At 41.0% G+C, this 15,495-nt stretch overlaps 1 protein-coding gene across 4 annotated transcripts in view; it reads right to left on the bottom strand.

The window, feature by feature from the left end:
• Positions 1 to 761: 761 nt before the first annotated feature.
• The window catches only part of heatr1 (HEAT repeat containing 1), a 50,607-nt gene continuing 35,873 nt past the window's right edge, over positions 762 to 15,495 (bottom strand). For all 4 annotated transcript variants that reach the window (XM_034113670.1, XM_034113671.1, XM_034113672.1 and 1 more), the window contains exons 33-45: positions 15,437 to 15,489; positions 15,213 to 15,336; positions 14,713 to 14,853; positions 14,215 to 14,540; positions 11,500 to 11,650; positions 8,333 to 8,509; positions 8,030 to 8,164; positions 5,984 to 6,088; positions 5,737 to 5,899; positions 4,645 to 4,796; positions 4,000 to 4,158; positions 1,226 to 1,334; positions 762 to 934 (exon numbers count right to left, since the gene is read on the bottom strand). In XM_034113670.1, the coding sequence (XP_033969561.1) occupies positions 846 to 934; positions 1,226 to 1,334; positions 4,000 to 4,158; positions 4,645 to 4,796; positions 5,737 to 5,899; positions 5,984 to 6,088; positions 8,030 to 8,164; positions 8,333 to 8,509; positions 11,500 to 11,650; positions 14,215 to 14,540; positions 14,713 to 14,853; positions 15,213 to 15,336; positions 15,437 to 15,489 (1,884 nt within the window). In that variant the 3' untranslated portion in view covers positions 762 to 845. The remainder of the gene's footprint in view (positions 935 to 1,225; positions 1,335 to 3,999; positions 4,159 to 4,644; positions 4,797 to 5,736; positions 5,900 to 5,983; positions 6,089 to 8,029; positions 8,165 to 8,332; positions 8,510 to 11,499; positions 11,651 to 14,214; positions 14,541 to 14,712; positions 14,854 to 15,212; positions 15,337 to 15,436; positions 15,490 to 15,495) is intronic.

The raw sequence follows: 15,495 nt of genomic DNA on the forward strand, positions 1-15,495 counted from the left end.
AGAAGTAGAAAATGAAAATCATCCCGTTTTTTAAGTTTAGTAAATCCCTTTTTGACCATGATAAAGAAAAACGCCTTGTATTTCAATTTTGGTTTTTCAATTTTAAAACGAAAATCAAATATCCTGTCGTTTTTTGTTTTTGAATTTCCATTTGTGAAAAGAAAATCCAATGACCAAAACATACATGAACGGCCCGTGCACACGGCAGCGTGCGTTGAAGCTTGCCGGCGGGGGGGGGGCTGAAACTCGACCAACAACCAATCACATGAATCTCCCGCCCCGGACACACAAGCACGCGGTTTGATTGGCTAGAGCTTGTACTGGCATATGATTTGATTGGCTGATGCTTCCGCCGAAGCTTCAAAAGTTGAACATCGCTCAACTTTTGCAGCGAGCAACGCTTCTGAAGCTATGCTTCACTCCCACAATGCAGTTCGGCGAAACGTGACGTCACCCCATTCAAAGTGAATGGGCAGAAGCGTTGAAGCTTCAACCCACTCCCCATGCCCCTCAGAGATATTTGGTTAAAAAAAGAACACAATGGTGCTATAGAAGGAGATTCAGGTGATAAGGTGGGGGGTGTTACCTTGGTTGGTTATTGGCTAATGGTTACACAAGCCATGTTTATGTATGAAAAAGTGGATTTTGCATAATAGGTGACCTTTAATCAATATAAATTAAATGTGTGTAAGAGAATAAAACACTTCTAATATAATAATACTGGTTTTATATTTTTTATGAAACAATGAAGACATGAGAAATCAGACTGACAAAAAACGTTTTTATTTTTGAACATTCGATTAAAAAGTACAAATGCCACACCGGATAGTGTGTGTGCGTGCGTGTTAGAAGTAGCTGAGCATAGGTTCTCCCAGGATGTTCTCCATCTCCTGAATCACTTTCTGAACTTGCTGCTCCACCTCCTCACACTCATCTGAAACACACACAGCGATTATAATACACACGTCACTTTAATATAAGTATGTAATAGTATGCTATAATATAATTTTTATATAAAAATTGAATTAATAGTGAATATCTATGGAGGACTAAAACTGCCATATATATTTAAATACTGTGTGTGTGTGTGTGTGTGTGTGTGTGTGTGTGTGTGTGTGTGTGTGTGTGTGTGTGTGTGTGTGTGTGTGTGTGTGTGTGTGTGTGTGTGTGTGTGTGTGTGTGTGTGTGTGTGTGTGTGTGTGTGTGTGTGTGTGTGTGTTCTCACCCTCCATGAGTTCAGCCAGGAAGGGGATGGTTTCCGGCAGCAGAGAGACGTAGTTCTCCTTCAGCTTTGAGGCCAACTCCATCAGCACCAGCAGAGAGGAGAAACGCACCTGAAACAGGAAATAATTAAGTATTTATACACAATATCAGAGGAGGAGAGAGTATTTGGATCCTTTCATGCAGTAAAAGTACTTAAAACACAGTGTAAAAATACTTCCCTTCAAATTAAGCTTTGAGAAATCAACAGATCAGATGTTCCCTAGGGATCAACCTAAGGACCACTACTACGCCAATGTTTTATAAATTATATTAAATCTGCATTTAAAAAACAACTTAAATGACATTTGGTGCATTTATAGTTAATATTACTAGCAAAAAAGGTTGTTTTTGTTTTATATGTATTACCCACAGTGGATTCCTGTTGTATTTACAAAACCTCGGGGTGTGTTTGTGTGTGATGATAAAAAAAAATGAATGGCGGTGAAGGGGGGTCATTTTAAAAGATTTTTAAAAGATCCAAAGTCCTAAATTCATGAAGACAAAATCACAAAGAAATGTTTTGTATTTAATCCGATATTAAATCAATAAATTGAAAAAGACCGTAGGAAAAAAATCTCAGATATTCAGGAAAGAAATGTATATATTCTTCAATATTCTCTCTAATAATGAGGTGGTATATTAACGAGAAAAAACGTGGATAATCTCAAAGATTTAAATGGTAAATGAATGAGGAAAACATGTAAAGTTGTACATTTAATCTGCAGGGTATATGCAGGAATCCTGAAGTCAAATTGAATACCTTTTAAGACCCTTTCTATACATTTTAAGACCTCATCACCACTTTGAGTTTTAACCGGTTACATTTACTATATACAGTATTGATTGTCCTTCCTCCTTATCTTCCAACCATTTGGACGCAAACTTGCATTTCCCCATAACGATGTTGTTTAACAACCGGCGTAAACGGACCTTTGCGCGCTATCAAGCAGTGAGCGTGCGATGTCCTGTTCAGATGACGTCAAATCCAACGGGATGCCATAAATAAACTACACAGAATCACACTACACACCTACGCAATGATTACATTCAGGCAGACTGTAGAATACAACCTCTTTGGACAATTTATATACTTATTGAAAACAAGCTACAAAATGTAATACCTTGGAAAATGCCGTTTAATACTTTTTAACAGCCTTCATTTTCGCTAAATTGATTTATCAACTTTTAATACTTTTTAACCTGTTAAGCCCTGAGCCTGTTTTTCAGGTTTCAGGCTCGAAAATGACATTCCCAGAACAAATGACTATAACTTCACTTCTAAAAGGGGTCAATTAATCATCTTTTTTGTGAAAGCAATGATAAACCTGTGAGTTGGATTTAGAAAAGTCAGAATCAATATAGATTTTTTTTAAATTTTAAAGTAAATTCAGATTGAACATAGTAAAAAAAGATTAATTATATACTGTTGTGTCGCCTCGCGTCTCTGCGTCTTGGCCATGTGTCGCACTGGAACACACCGCAAATACTTCAGCCGACGGCCAAGAAGCACGTACGAACTGCGCATGCGTGAGTGGCAATACCTTACCAGCAGGCGGCGGTGGTGTGTATTCGTCATTCAAAAGAGGCAACAACCGGAAGACAGACTGCGTGATAACAGAGTGATGAAGAACAGACTGCGTGATATAAACAAACAACAAATAGCGTGTGCGTTCCATTTTCACTCTACAACGAGAAGCTCATGGGGCTTTCCCACACCTGGAGTTAAATTAAATCTCAGATTTGCCTTCTTAATAGTTTGTTTGGGTCCCTCACTTCCGTTTCGCTTCTCATGCACTGATTTGCTAGCTGAACAGCCAATCAGAGTGACTTATTTTGCCGACAGCCCACCGATTCGACATGTTGAATCGGTGGGTTTCCGGCCGAAAAGGGGTCGGCACGGCTGAAAATACACGACGGTTTGTTCAAACCACAAACCGCATGTTGGCTATTTCAGCACCGCGCGCTGTCTACCTACTTATTGATCCACTATCAGCGTCAGTGCACCCCGCTGCCAGATTGTGCCTGTGCCGTGTGTCATTCACTCTCAACATGGCTAAAAGTACAATAAACATCCTTCAGGTGTAGGTAGATTATCTATTTGGACATTATAGCCTATATGTGCGACTGTCGGTCCGATGTTGTAAAAAAAAAAAATAATAATAAATAAATCTCCAAAAAATATTTTATTTTTATTCTCAAAATAATTTTCCGGGCCAAAAATTATTGCTGGCGGGACACCAATGGCCCGCGGGCCGCCTATTGCCAACCCATGCTCTAGTAGCTATCGTAGCAGCTAATATGAAATCTCCGTTATTGACATAAAAATGGAATGATGGATTATCAATAATCATTTCAAAGTGACACAGACACATTGGATTAACCTATGGATTAATAGCGTTTTTATCGTTTTAATGCCATTGAACACAACTTTTGATCAGAACAACAGCTAAGGTAAGACAATGTTCCGTTTTTGCTCCGTAAAGCTCTGTGTTGTGATGTCTGTGTTTGCTTCCCCTGTCGCGAGTTCAGATCGCTCAGTGATGATACTTATACCCCTAGAATCTGTGGAATCTCAGCTTGCTAATCGATATCTTGTTTGTGCAGATCCGATATGTAATAAGGGTAGAGTTCTGTCTGTGTGTGAGTGAGTGAGTGAGTGAGTGAGTGAGTGAGTGAGTGAGTGAGTGAGTGAGTGAGTGAGTGAGTGAGTGAGTGAGTGAGTGAGTGAGTGAGTACCTCAGGCAGTGTGTGTCTGGTCTTCAGCAGGATCTGGTAGTTGAGAGTTTTCCACAGAGAGTCGTCAGCCAGAGCCACAGAGAACTGACCCAAACAGGGAACCAGGTTCTGGGTCAACCTGAGACGTGAGGCCTCCTGCCCCCCCACACTGTTCTCCATCTAAATACACAAAACACACAATATTTAATTACATAGAAATTGTTTTCATTATGGTGAGAGTGGGAAAAATCTGACTTCAAAATAAGAGTATGAAGAGCTGTCTTAAAAAATAAAAGCTTCCAAGAACTGACTTCAGAATAAGAGTGTTCTCCAGCTGCGCACACAATACATCAACATTTATTAAACGGTAAAAAGGTAACGGCGAAAAATAAAAACAGATTTCAAAATGAGTGTGAGGATCTAGCCATCAAAATAAGAGTTTAAGTTATTTCTAAATAAAATTGTCCAAGAACTGACTTCATTATAAGAGTTTTCTCTAGCTGCACACACAATAAATACATGTATATTTATTATGAACATATAAATACTTGTAATAAAAAGGTAAGAGTTGGAAAAAACTTACTTCAAAAGAGTATAAAAAACTGATTTCAAAATAAAAGTATAAATAACTGACTTCAAAATAAAAGTGTGTGTGCGAGTGTGTACCTGGTCCAGCAGGGGCTGCAGCAGTGTGTCTGCTCTCTCTCTGCTCAGGAACCTCTGCGTGTCGTAGAGACAGATCTTATAGAGACAATCCAACAGGAAGTGAAGCAGGAGACACACCTTCTGACTGCTGAGGGACGCAAACAGGGGCTCACCTGAGAGAAACATGAGTATAATTAATAAAATAAGCAATTAAAGTACAATAAAATACAGCCAAGTTATACGTTTAAAAAAGGCCACAAAAAATAAAGGGTTAAAATATTAAATTGATTGTAAAATAAAACAAAAATAAATGGAAAAGTTTAAAATAAAAAATAAAAATACACTAAATATAAAACTAAATAAATATGTAACGAAAAACTTAAATAAGGGACAAACAAATAAAAGCAAATATAATCAAATAAATATATTTCAATGAAAAATGAATTAATAAAGTTAAAACAAATAAATTAAAACAATTAAAAACAAAAAAAATACAAATAAACTAATTTAAATGAAAACGAATAAATAAAAATAAGTGAATTAAGTTGAATTAAAAAGTATATCCAAATATAACAAATGATATTGGATATATTAAATATATAGATAATGATAGGTAAGTTTGAGAAACCGGCTCGAGATCGCTAGAATTTGAAAATACACAACCGGAGAAAATCTGCCACTTCCTCACAGAGCCCCTCCTCCAACACACACGAACGCGCACATGACCAATGAGGGCACGAGATAAGTTTGTGCACAGATGGAAGGCTGACAGGCAGGTAGGCCATCCAGTTATTTTAGCCGGGCCGGCTCAGATGATTGGTCGTGCTTTTTACAGTATTACGGCTTCCACAGATGATATTTATTTATGGATTTTTTGTCAAAGTACTTCAGATATTCATTGCTATCGGGATGTTAAGAGCATTCCATGGAATATAACAAAAAGTGTATCTCGAGCCGGTTTCTCAGACTTACCTACCCCACCTTTAAATTAAAATCAATGTAGTAAACAAAAATAAATAGAATACAAATAAAGTAAATTAAATTAAATTAAAGAGTATACCCAAATCAAACAAATGATATTGTATTAAATCAATTAATAAATAAATATCTCACTTGTCTGGGAGCAGTTGGAGAGGGTCAGCAGGTCGGCGATGGGCTTCACCAGATTCCCAGCAAACAGAACGAACAGACTTTTGAGTTTCTCCGCCAGGACGTCGGACAGCCGGAAGAACGTCAGCAGACGCTCCTTACTTCCTGTCTTACTCCAGTCCAGCAGCTGCACAAACAACAACACAGGTCACATGATCAACAACAACAATAAGGTGTCAGTGACGACCTCTGACCTCAGGTAGAGACTCACCTTGAAGAAGAGCGGTCTGAAGGTGACCTCCGACAGCTTCAGCACCATCGCCAGCAGACAGTCGATCACATGACCCTCGACCTCTGACGTCCTCTGGAGGTCGCCCTGAGGACAAGAAGTGGAAAATGATAAGTAAAAACTGTGCTCGACACACATCTTTATCATCATCCTCCTCACCATCCTCATCTCAGGAGTACAATAATACAATAGAGCTTTATTTATAAAGCACTTTAAAACCTCCAGACCAAAGTGCTGTTCAGTCAAATAAACAAACAAACATACAACAAAAAATAATCACACAGCTCAGCTCACACACCATAAAACAAGTACAAGTAAAAACAATAGACAATTTAAAAGCAATAAAAAGCAACAATCTAAAGATGTCAAAACGCTAAGAAGAAGAGGTGGGTTTTCAGAAGCGATTTAAAAGCAGACAGTGTGGAGGCCAGTCTGATGTGCAGATAGTCACAGTGTGGGAGCCGCTACAGAGAAAGCACCCTCTGAGACGTGGTTCTGGGCACATTCAGCAGGATCAGCTGACCTGAGAGGGTGTAGCAGCTAATGGCGCATTTCCACTACACGGTCGGCCTCGGCCACACTCGGTACGGCTCGGTACGGCTTGGCCGCGTTGGGCCTTAACAGGGCCGACTCACTTCATGCTGCGCTTCCATTACAGTTTAGGAACTGGGGTAGTTACTATAGTAACGCAGTGTAGGCGGAGCCGTGACGTCATCTTCAATGAGAACTCCAGAAACACAACACAGCCGTTAGCTGTTAGCACTCAGAGCTCAAAGCTCCTTATATATGTTCAGAAACTCGACAAAAGTTAAACAAGTACACACCACAGACTGCCTGTGTCATGGTGAATACAGTCGCTGCTTTATTTATGTCTGTATAGGCCGTTGTTGTGAGTGTGGACGGTCGGAGCATATACTGCGTTAGCTTAGCCGATCTCCATCTAGAAAAACACGCATTTTAAAAGGTTTTTCGCCTGCCGTCTGTCTGCAGACTTGACAAAGCATTAATTCATGGTTTTTACTAACCGGTATCAGTATGTTGTTACTTCGGCATCATTTTGAAACGTGTATTACAATTAAATCACGGTCAAATATGTCCATCTTGTTGTAGTTCTAGCCCTCTTGCCAGCGCTCCTCTCTCTAGTTTAGCATACTCAGCCCGACTCAGCCCTGTTTGTTGGCCCCGATAGAACCACAATTTTGTCGGGCCAGAAAAGAGGTGAAAAAGTGGCCCCGGGCCGGGCCGGGCCGGGCCGGGCCGGGCCGTAACTAGGCCTAGTGGAAGCGCAACCAAAAACGGGTACGGCACGACACGGCGCGCTTAAAGCGAGCTCCGCGCTGTAGTGGAACTGCGGCATAAGAAAGGTAGGATGGGGCCAGGCCATTGAGGGATTATAGTAAAAAAGAGAATTTTAAAATGTATGTGCAGCCAATGGAGCGAAGCCAAAATGGCGGAAATGTGCTCGTATTTACATGTGCCAATTAAAAGCCTTGCTGCTGCATTTTGCCCCAGTTGCAGACGAGCAAGACCCACTAACCCCCATGTAAAGAGAGTTGCAGTAATCCAGCCAAGTGGGGACGAAGGCGTGGATTACCGTCTCAAACTGCTGTCTGGGGAGAAAAGGTTTTATTTTAGCTAGCTGCCTCAGGTGATAAAAGCTTGTTTTTACCACAGCTTCGATCTGACTCAAGTCTTAGTTCAAAAAAAGTGGGCTTGGTGTACTGAGCCAAGGAACCGAGGTCTACAGAAGTGATGCCACCAAAAACCATTATTTCTGTTTACCTCTAGACAATGGGATAATATCTGGCTATCATCAACATAGTAGTGGAATGCGATGCCGTGCTTTCTAAGTATGGACCCAAGAGGGAGCAAATAAAGGGAAAATAACAGGGGGCCCCCAGACTGAGCTATGTCGGACCCCATACAGGAGTGGAGCAGAGGATGACTCGGAGTCACCAAGGCTGACACAGAAAGTTATATCATTCAGATATGAACCATTCCAGGGCTTTGCCCTCAATGTGTTGCTACCTGGCAGTGCTGCGCTCTGAAGTCGAGGGCGGCCAGGAAGAAGGAGGTGAGCTCTGATTGGTGGTGGCTCAGCTGCTCCCTCTCCATGTGACCAATGTGCTCCTGCAGGATGCTCAGCAGCGCCCCAAGCTGGCCCTGAAACACACAGCATCAAACCATCATTAATTAATAATAAACAATAATTAATCCTAATAATAATTAATAATTATTATTAACACAAATAAATAATACATAATAATTCATACTAAAACATAATTAATAATAATAATAAATAATATATATCTTTCCGTTATCAATATCTACCTGTCTGTCGAGAACCATGCTGCTGTAGCACTTGGTGAGGGTGGGCAGCAGGACTCGGGGGGGCAGTTTGGTGGCGAGGGTCGCCCGGAGGGAGGAGAGACGGGAGGAGAGCTGAGCGCCGGCCGAGGAAGACGAGGAGGAAGAGGAAGATTCCACCAGACGAGTCAGACTACACACCTGCAGGAAGAGGAAAATATACCTTTAGAAAACACAACAATTACTGCACTTTAACAAAGAGTAATAAAGTCTGCAGATGTGTGTTACCTGTGTGTGAGCAGCTGTGTGTAGCAGGGTTTACGTTAGTCGGTAATTACCGGTTTTAAGCTGGTAAAATATATTAAAAACCGGTAAATTCAAAACCTGCCGGTCAAAATGTCTGGTAATAATTAGGGATGATCCGATCGATTGGCTGCCGGTCATTATAGGCCGATATTCACTCTTAATAGTTTGATCGGTGCTCTCTATAAAGGCCTATCAGGAGAGCCGATCAGATGATGCAAAATACATGAGACTTTTCTCTGTGCGCGGCAAAAGAAGCTAGCCAAAATGGCTTCCACGGTCTGGCAGTTTTTCAAGGTGTCCGAAAAAGACAATAAAATTGCTATATGCAACCTGTGTGAAGCAGAAAGAGAGAGGTCATGATCAGCTGCTGCTGACGGAGAACACGCAGCTCTACCGGATCACCTGCAGCTCCGCCAGCTGTGACGGACCGGTGAGCGGAGCAAAACACACACTTCAAGTTAGAACTAACACACTTAGCTATTTTATCTACCTCTGGAACAACCTAAACTAGTTATAAATATCTCATTACTGGATCAGTGAGCTGCATGAGACGGACCGGCTGTCAGGAGAGGAAGAGAGGTTCCGTTTATTTCTCCCGTGTTATTATCCAAAGTGAATGTAAAGAATGTACTTCATCTACTATAACTAGTTTGTTTGAATGTAAAAATGTTGTTTTTTGTTTGTGGAAGCGCATCATTTATTGAAAAATGAATCTGAACTATTCGATCTGTTACGATTATAAACTGAATGAGCCAAATTAACTGAGTTTTAAACATCAGCATACATTACCGGTCATTACCAGCCAACGGAAACTCTGCTACACAATTATTATTATTGAAACATGACCGGTAAGTTTCGAATTTGTCCGGTAAAATTAATTATTTCCGGACACTTGACCGGCAAGAAGATATCCTAGCGGAAACCCTGGTGTGTAGGTCAGGGTTCCTGCAGGTTTCGCCTACTCAAATTTAAGACTTTTTAAGACCACTTTGAATAGAATTTAAGACCTATTTCACGGCAAGAAAGTATGAAGGAAAATTGCTATGAAAGAAGAAATACGTCCCATAATTACTTACAAAGTAAATGTAAAGGCATAACAGTACAGAACTGTGTGAGCGTGTTAGACAAAAAGTGTATGTGTGTGTCTGTGTGTTAGGGGTGTGCAATTAATCGTATTTTAATCGCAATTACGATTTTGGCATGCCACAATTACGAAATTATTTTGCTTTGCTAGGTTGTGACAGTGCACTACAACATATTTGATCTAATTAATTTTAGTCTCATCTTGTTTATTGGTATTTATTATTTTGATATTATTTATTTAAATGTATAATTTATTTAATTTATTTTTGTATTGGTTTTGCAGTTGAATTATACGTTCAGGGTAATCAACAGTTAAAAAGATACTGTTCAAATTATTATTTGCTTTAAAGTTCAATAAATGGATGTTTTCAAAGTCAATGAATAATCGTATTTAATAATCTTGATATCAATTATTGACCAAAATAATCGTGATTATGATTTTTGCCATAATCGAGCAGCCCTAGTGTGTGTGTGTGAGAGTGTGAGTGTGAGTGTGAGTGTGTGTGTGTGTGTGTGAGAGAGAGAGTGAGTGAGTGTGTGTGTGTATGTGTGTGTGTGTGTGTGTGTGTGTGTGTGTGTGTGTGTGAGAGAGAGAGTGACAAGAGCTATATTCAGAGCTCTGCTGCCTTGGCTACAATCTTTCATCGTTGCTGTTGTATGATTGGTGTTTAACTACGGTATTTAGCGTCTACAGCACCTCCGCTTTTAGGGTTGACGTACACCCACACGTTGCCCGGAGGCCCCCCGGTGTTGTTGCGGGAGCTGCTGCACTAGCTAACGCTGCACTAGCTAACGCTACATTAGCCAAACAAACACTAATTTATTTTTGCAAAAGGTGCAGTGGGCTTCAAACACGTTCCCCTCCCCTGGTTTCAACCAAGCACTAAATTCGATGTTTTCCAACCAAATACGGTTGAACTTACACTTCCCCATATTTATTTGTAAGTAGATTCTAAGATACATGAGTTTCTGACTGCCGCTAGCTGAAGCTTGGTTGCTAGGTTACTAGCTGGGTGTTCTCCGATAAGGGGCCGGGGGAAACAAAGTTAGTGATTACTGGTTCCATGTTGATTTATTTCAATACAAATGGTTGGGGGGAACTGAAAGGCTATTACCGTACTGGTTACTTAGCAGCCCGGACATTTCCCCCAAAACACATTTAGACGCTATCGCTACACAGAAGTACCTTTCAAATCCCATCATTTTTAAGACCTTCTAAATCATATTTAAGACCTTTCTTATTTTTTTGGTCATATTTAAGACCTTTTTAAGGCCTTAAATTCAGATTATCAAATGTAAGACTTTTTAAGACCCCGCGGGAACCCTGGTAGGTGTGTGTGTTACCTGTGTGTGAGCAGCTGTGTGTAGGTGTGTGTGTTACCAGTGTGTGTTACCTGTGTGTGAGCAGATGTGTGTAGGTATGTGTGTTACCTGTGTGGTGGCGTCCTGCAGCTGTGTGTGTTACCTGTGTTACGTGTGTGTGTGTCTTACCTGTGTAGTGGTTTCCTGCAGGTGTGTGTGTTACCTGTGTTACGTGTGTGTGTGTCTTACCTGTGTAGTGGTTTCCTGCAGGTGTGTGTGTGTTACTTGTGTGTGTGTGTGTGTGTATGTGTGACCTGTGTGATGGTTTCCTACAGATGTGTGTGTGTTACGTGTGTGGTGGTTTCCTGCAGGTGTGTGCGTGTTACCTTTGTGGTGGTTTCCTGCAGGTGTGTGTGTGTTACCTTTGTGGTAGTTTCCTGCAAGTGTGTGTGTGTGTGTTACCTGTGTGATGGTTTCCTGCAGGTGTATGTGTGTGTTACCTGTGTGATGGTTTCCTGCAGGTAGGGGCTGAAGAAGTGCGGCAGCGTCTCTGTGATTCGCTGCAGGGCGGTGACCGCGCTCAGCAGGAGGATCTCATTGGTCAGCAGCTGCTTCCTGTCTGAGAGAGCGAGCAGCACCGCTGGCATCAAGCTGCAACAGAGGGGTTTCATCATTCACAATAATAAGTACTTTATTGATCCCAATTTCTGAAATGTTTGCGTTGCAGCAGCATAAAAAGACAAGGCATTGTATATTAGAGAAATAAACAGACAAGAAACAAACAATCCAAAATGTACATCTCAAATAGAAATAAAATAGCATTAAAAAAAAGTGTGGAAAATATACATGTTAGGGGTGTAACGGTATCCGTATTCGTCCCGAACCGTCACGGTTCGGCACATGCAGTCACACGACGAATACGCCTTTTTTTTATGAAGGGAAAAAAGTCTGTCACTCAGGGCAGTATCCATTACACTATATATAATCCAGGGGGCGACATTGCGCCTAAAAGCAGTTTGCCTGCCGCCCTTAAACAACAAATGAAGAACAAGAAGAAAACAACAAAACGAACAAAATACAAGAAGAAGAGAAGTTACAGTAGTATGGCGATTTCAGATAACACACAGGAGCTAGAAGACCCACCTGCTTCTTTTAAATCAGCTGTGTGGGAACATTTCGGGTTCCCTGTGGACTACAATAACGATGGAGTGCGAGCGGAGGATCGGGAGGACGGTGTGTCGGCGTTGGTCGACAGCGGTGCGGTATGCTAATGATAACACCTGGGTAACACATGCCAAACATGCTAAATCATATCAGAAGGCATCACCCAGATTTGCCAATCATCGGAGCCCGGCGAAAGACAACAGCAGTTCAACAGCTTATCCCCGCTGTTTTTAAGAAGCCAATAGACATGCAAGCCGAGAGACCAAAATAAATAACGGAAGCTATTGGCATATATATTTCAACGGCTATGCGCCCTCGAAACACTTTCTTATTATTTATTTTGTAATATTTTCAAGACATTCTTTTTCGTTTTACAGCTCGATGAAACCTTCTTGTTTGAGATCAGCCATTATAGATACTATGGCCATCTGAGTGTGTGTGGTACTGTTTGTGGTTTGTTTTTAACTGTGTAATACAGTTAATTATTCAAAATGTTAGAGTTCCTTATTTATATACTGAAACTTGCATCACTGTTCAAAAATAAATAACAACAAACCTGGAATTATGCATTTGGGACTTTTTTTTAGCTTTTTCTTGTTGTACCGAACCCGTACCGAACCGTGACCCCCAAACCGAGGTACATACCGAACTGTGAATTATGTGAACCGTTACACCCCTAATACATGTGGAAATACAAATTTACACTAACAAAATATAAAGCAGGATATTATATGTACATTAATTGTACAAGAATGGAATATTAAATATTAGATTGAATATAAATGTAAAATGTACAGTGGGAGTTTAAGTCCAGTAATGATGTGGTGAGGGCCTTCATTAACCTGTTAAGCCCTGAGCCTGTTTTTCAGGTCTCAGGCTCGAAAATGACATTCCCAGAACAAATGACCATATCTTCCCTTCTAAAAGGGTTAAATTAATAATCTTTTTTCTCAAAGTAATGATAAACCTGTGAGTTGGATGTAGAAAAGTCAGAATCAATATAGATGTTTTTTATTTTAAAGAAAATTCAGATTTTACATACTAAAAAACTGTAAATGATAGTGTCTGTCCAAAAATTATTTTGTACTTATAGTGAAAACTACCCTTGGATGAAGGTAAGGTAGACTAAAAGCTTTAGGAATCCAAAGTACAACATATAATAAGTACCCTGTATCAAGATTGATGCAAAACAAGTGACATTTGACCTTTTTAGAGAGATTTAGCCAAAACCACTCCACCTCTGAGGTGATTTGGGTAGAAATGTTTTTTTTTCAATATCTCTGGCCCCCCTTTGTCGATTTTGATGGTTGACACCTCTTTCTGACCGTTAGAGCCAATAGAATCGAAGGGGAAGTCCCCCACACACACTCATTGTGAAACAAAAAGGTGGGGGCTTTGCGCATGTAGTTTTGCATGAGAGTGAAGCTATCTCTCGCTTTGACATCTGGAAACGGAAAACCAGTTTTAATGCTCATGGATTATCAGAAATAATTTCAAAGGGACACAGACACATTGGATTAACCTATGGATTAACTTCAGCAGCATTTTTATTGTTTTAATGCCATTGAAGACCACTTTGGTGAGACTACAGAGCCAAGGTAAGCTTGTTAACATTTTTAGCTACCTAGCGCCAAATGTTTTGATTTAAACGTCGCGATTTCGTATAATTCAGTGATAATGAGGGTACCCTTCGATTCTGTGTCACCTCACAATGTGAAACGATGTCATGGATGTGGAGAAAAGATAAATAATAAGGTTTTGTGAGTGATTTTCGGTACAGTAATCTGTTAGCATTTTTCGCTCGTTGCTAATTCAGAGGCTCAGCGTTAGCATTGTGGGTTTTCTTTTGAAAAAAAATAAAAAATGATCAGTTAGATGAGTTTTTTCCCGTTACATGGATATAAAACATTCATAGTTTATTAAATGAACATGCCCTCAGACACTGTTTCCTGCAAGATGTTGCGGCAGTGCCCCGGTACCGGGGTCTCTCGGGCTTAACAGGTTAATAACAACAATAATAATAACAATAATGGTAAGTGTGTGCAGGTTACCGTGGCAGCTGAGGGATGGCGAGGGCCTTCAGCGTGCTGACGGCCTCGGCGATGAGCAGCATGGCGCTGCCTGTAACGTTCTTCTCCTCTGCTGGTTCCTCCACCAGCTGCACCGCCCTCTGCAGAACTGGGGAGAACGCCCCCTGGTGGCTGGAGCCCAAATTGCGGCACAGCAGCTTCAGGCTGAACAGCGCCGTCTGCCGGTTGATGGCCGTCTCCTGCTCAGGCTGTTCCTGCTGCTGCTGTTCAGGCAGTTCCTGCTGCTGCTCAGGCTGCTTACCTACAATGCACAGCAGGTCGTCGATCAGCTGCAGTAGCACAGTGACCTGAGACACGGAGGAGAGACACTTTAATAACCAGAGAAGAAATGAACGTGTCTTTTTTTATATATTTTTTGGGTTGGTTTTAAAGCATTAACTTCAAAATCTGACATATATTTTTTTAACTTGGTTTCCAAAAAGTAATCTCATATCTGTGTCTGTAAATATGTATATGTACCTGCTGCTCGTCCCACTGCGTGCGGTGCTGCAGTTTGTTGTTCAGCAGCTCCATTGCCTTCCTCCTGACGGACGGCAAGCGATTACCCATCAGCCCCTTCATCACCGTGATGAACGTATCCGTGGGCAACAGGGAGTTCACCTGGGGACACACACAGCGTTAGCTCGGATGCTAACGGCCACTGGCATCAGGGGGGGGAGAAGTACTGGAAGTACTACTTGAGTAAAAGTAGAAGTACTCAGATATTGTATTTGAGTTATCGTAGAAGTACTCAGATCTGGTACTTGAGTAAAAGTAGAAGTACTCAGGTCTTGTTCTTGAGGAAAAGTAGAAGTACGATTGTGTACTTGAGTAAAAGTACTCAGATCTCTAGTACGTACAGTACTTGAGTAAATGTACTTTGTTACTTTATAATAATGAAGTATTGTTGTTCCTTTATAATAATAAGAATTATTATTGTTATTCCTTTATAATAATAATAAAGTATTATTGGTGTTTACTTTATCCAGTAGGTCGTAGGCCTTGTTCAGAAGAACCCTCCAGAACTTGCCGGTGGGTTTATCTGCGTTCTTCTCCACGCAGCGAGCGACGCTGTTGATGTAGCGCAGGATCTCCTCCAGCAGCCTGAAGCGCACGCACACACACATAAACACATGTTCCCCCATTGCATCATGGGAAATAATGCCTCTTATTTAAGTATTATAATGAAAGGAGAAACACGTACTTCTGCTGCAGCGGCTGCAGAGACGCGTCCTCCGCATCTCCTCCGTCTGCAACCTGAAA

This window comes from Trematomus bernacchii, unplaced genomic scaffold, assembly GCF_902827165.1.
Source record: "Trematomus bernacchii unplaced genomic scaffold, fTreBer1.1, whole genome shotgun sequence".
Taxonomy (NCBI): domain Eukaryota; kingdom Metazoa; phylum Chordata; class Actinopteri; order Perciformes; family Nototheniidae; genus Trematomus; species Trematomus bernacchii.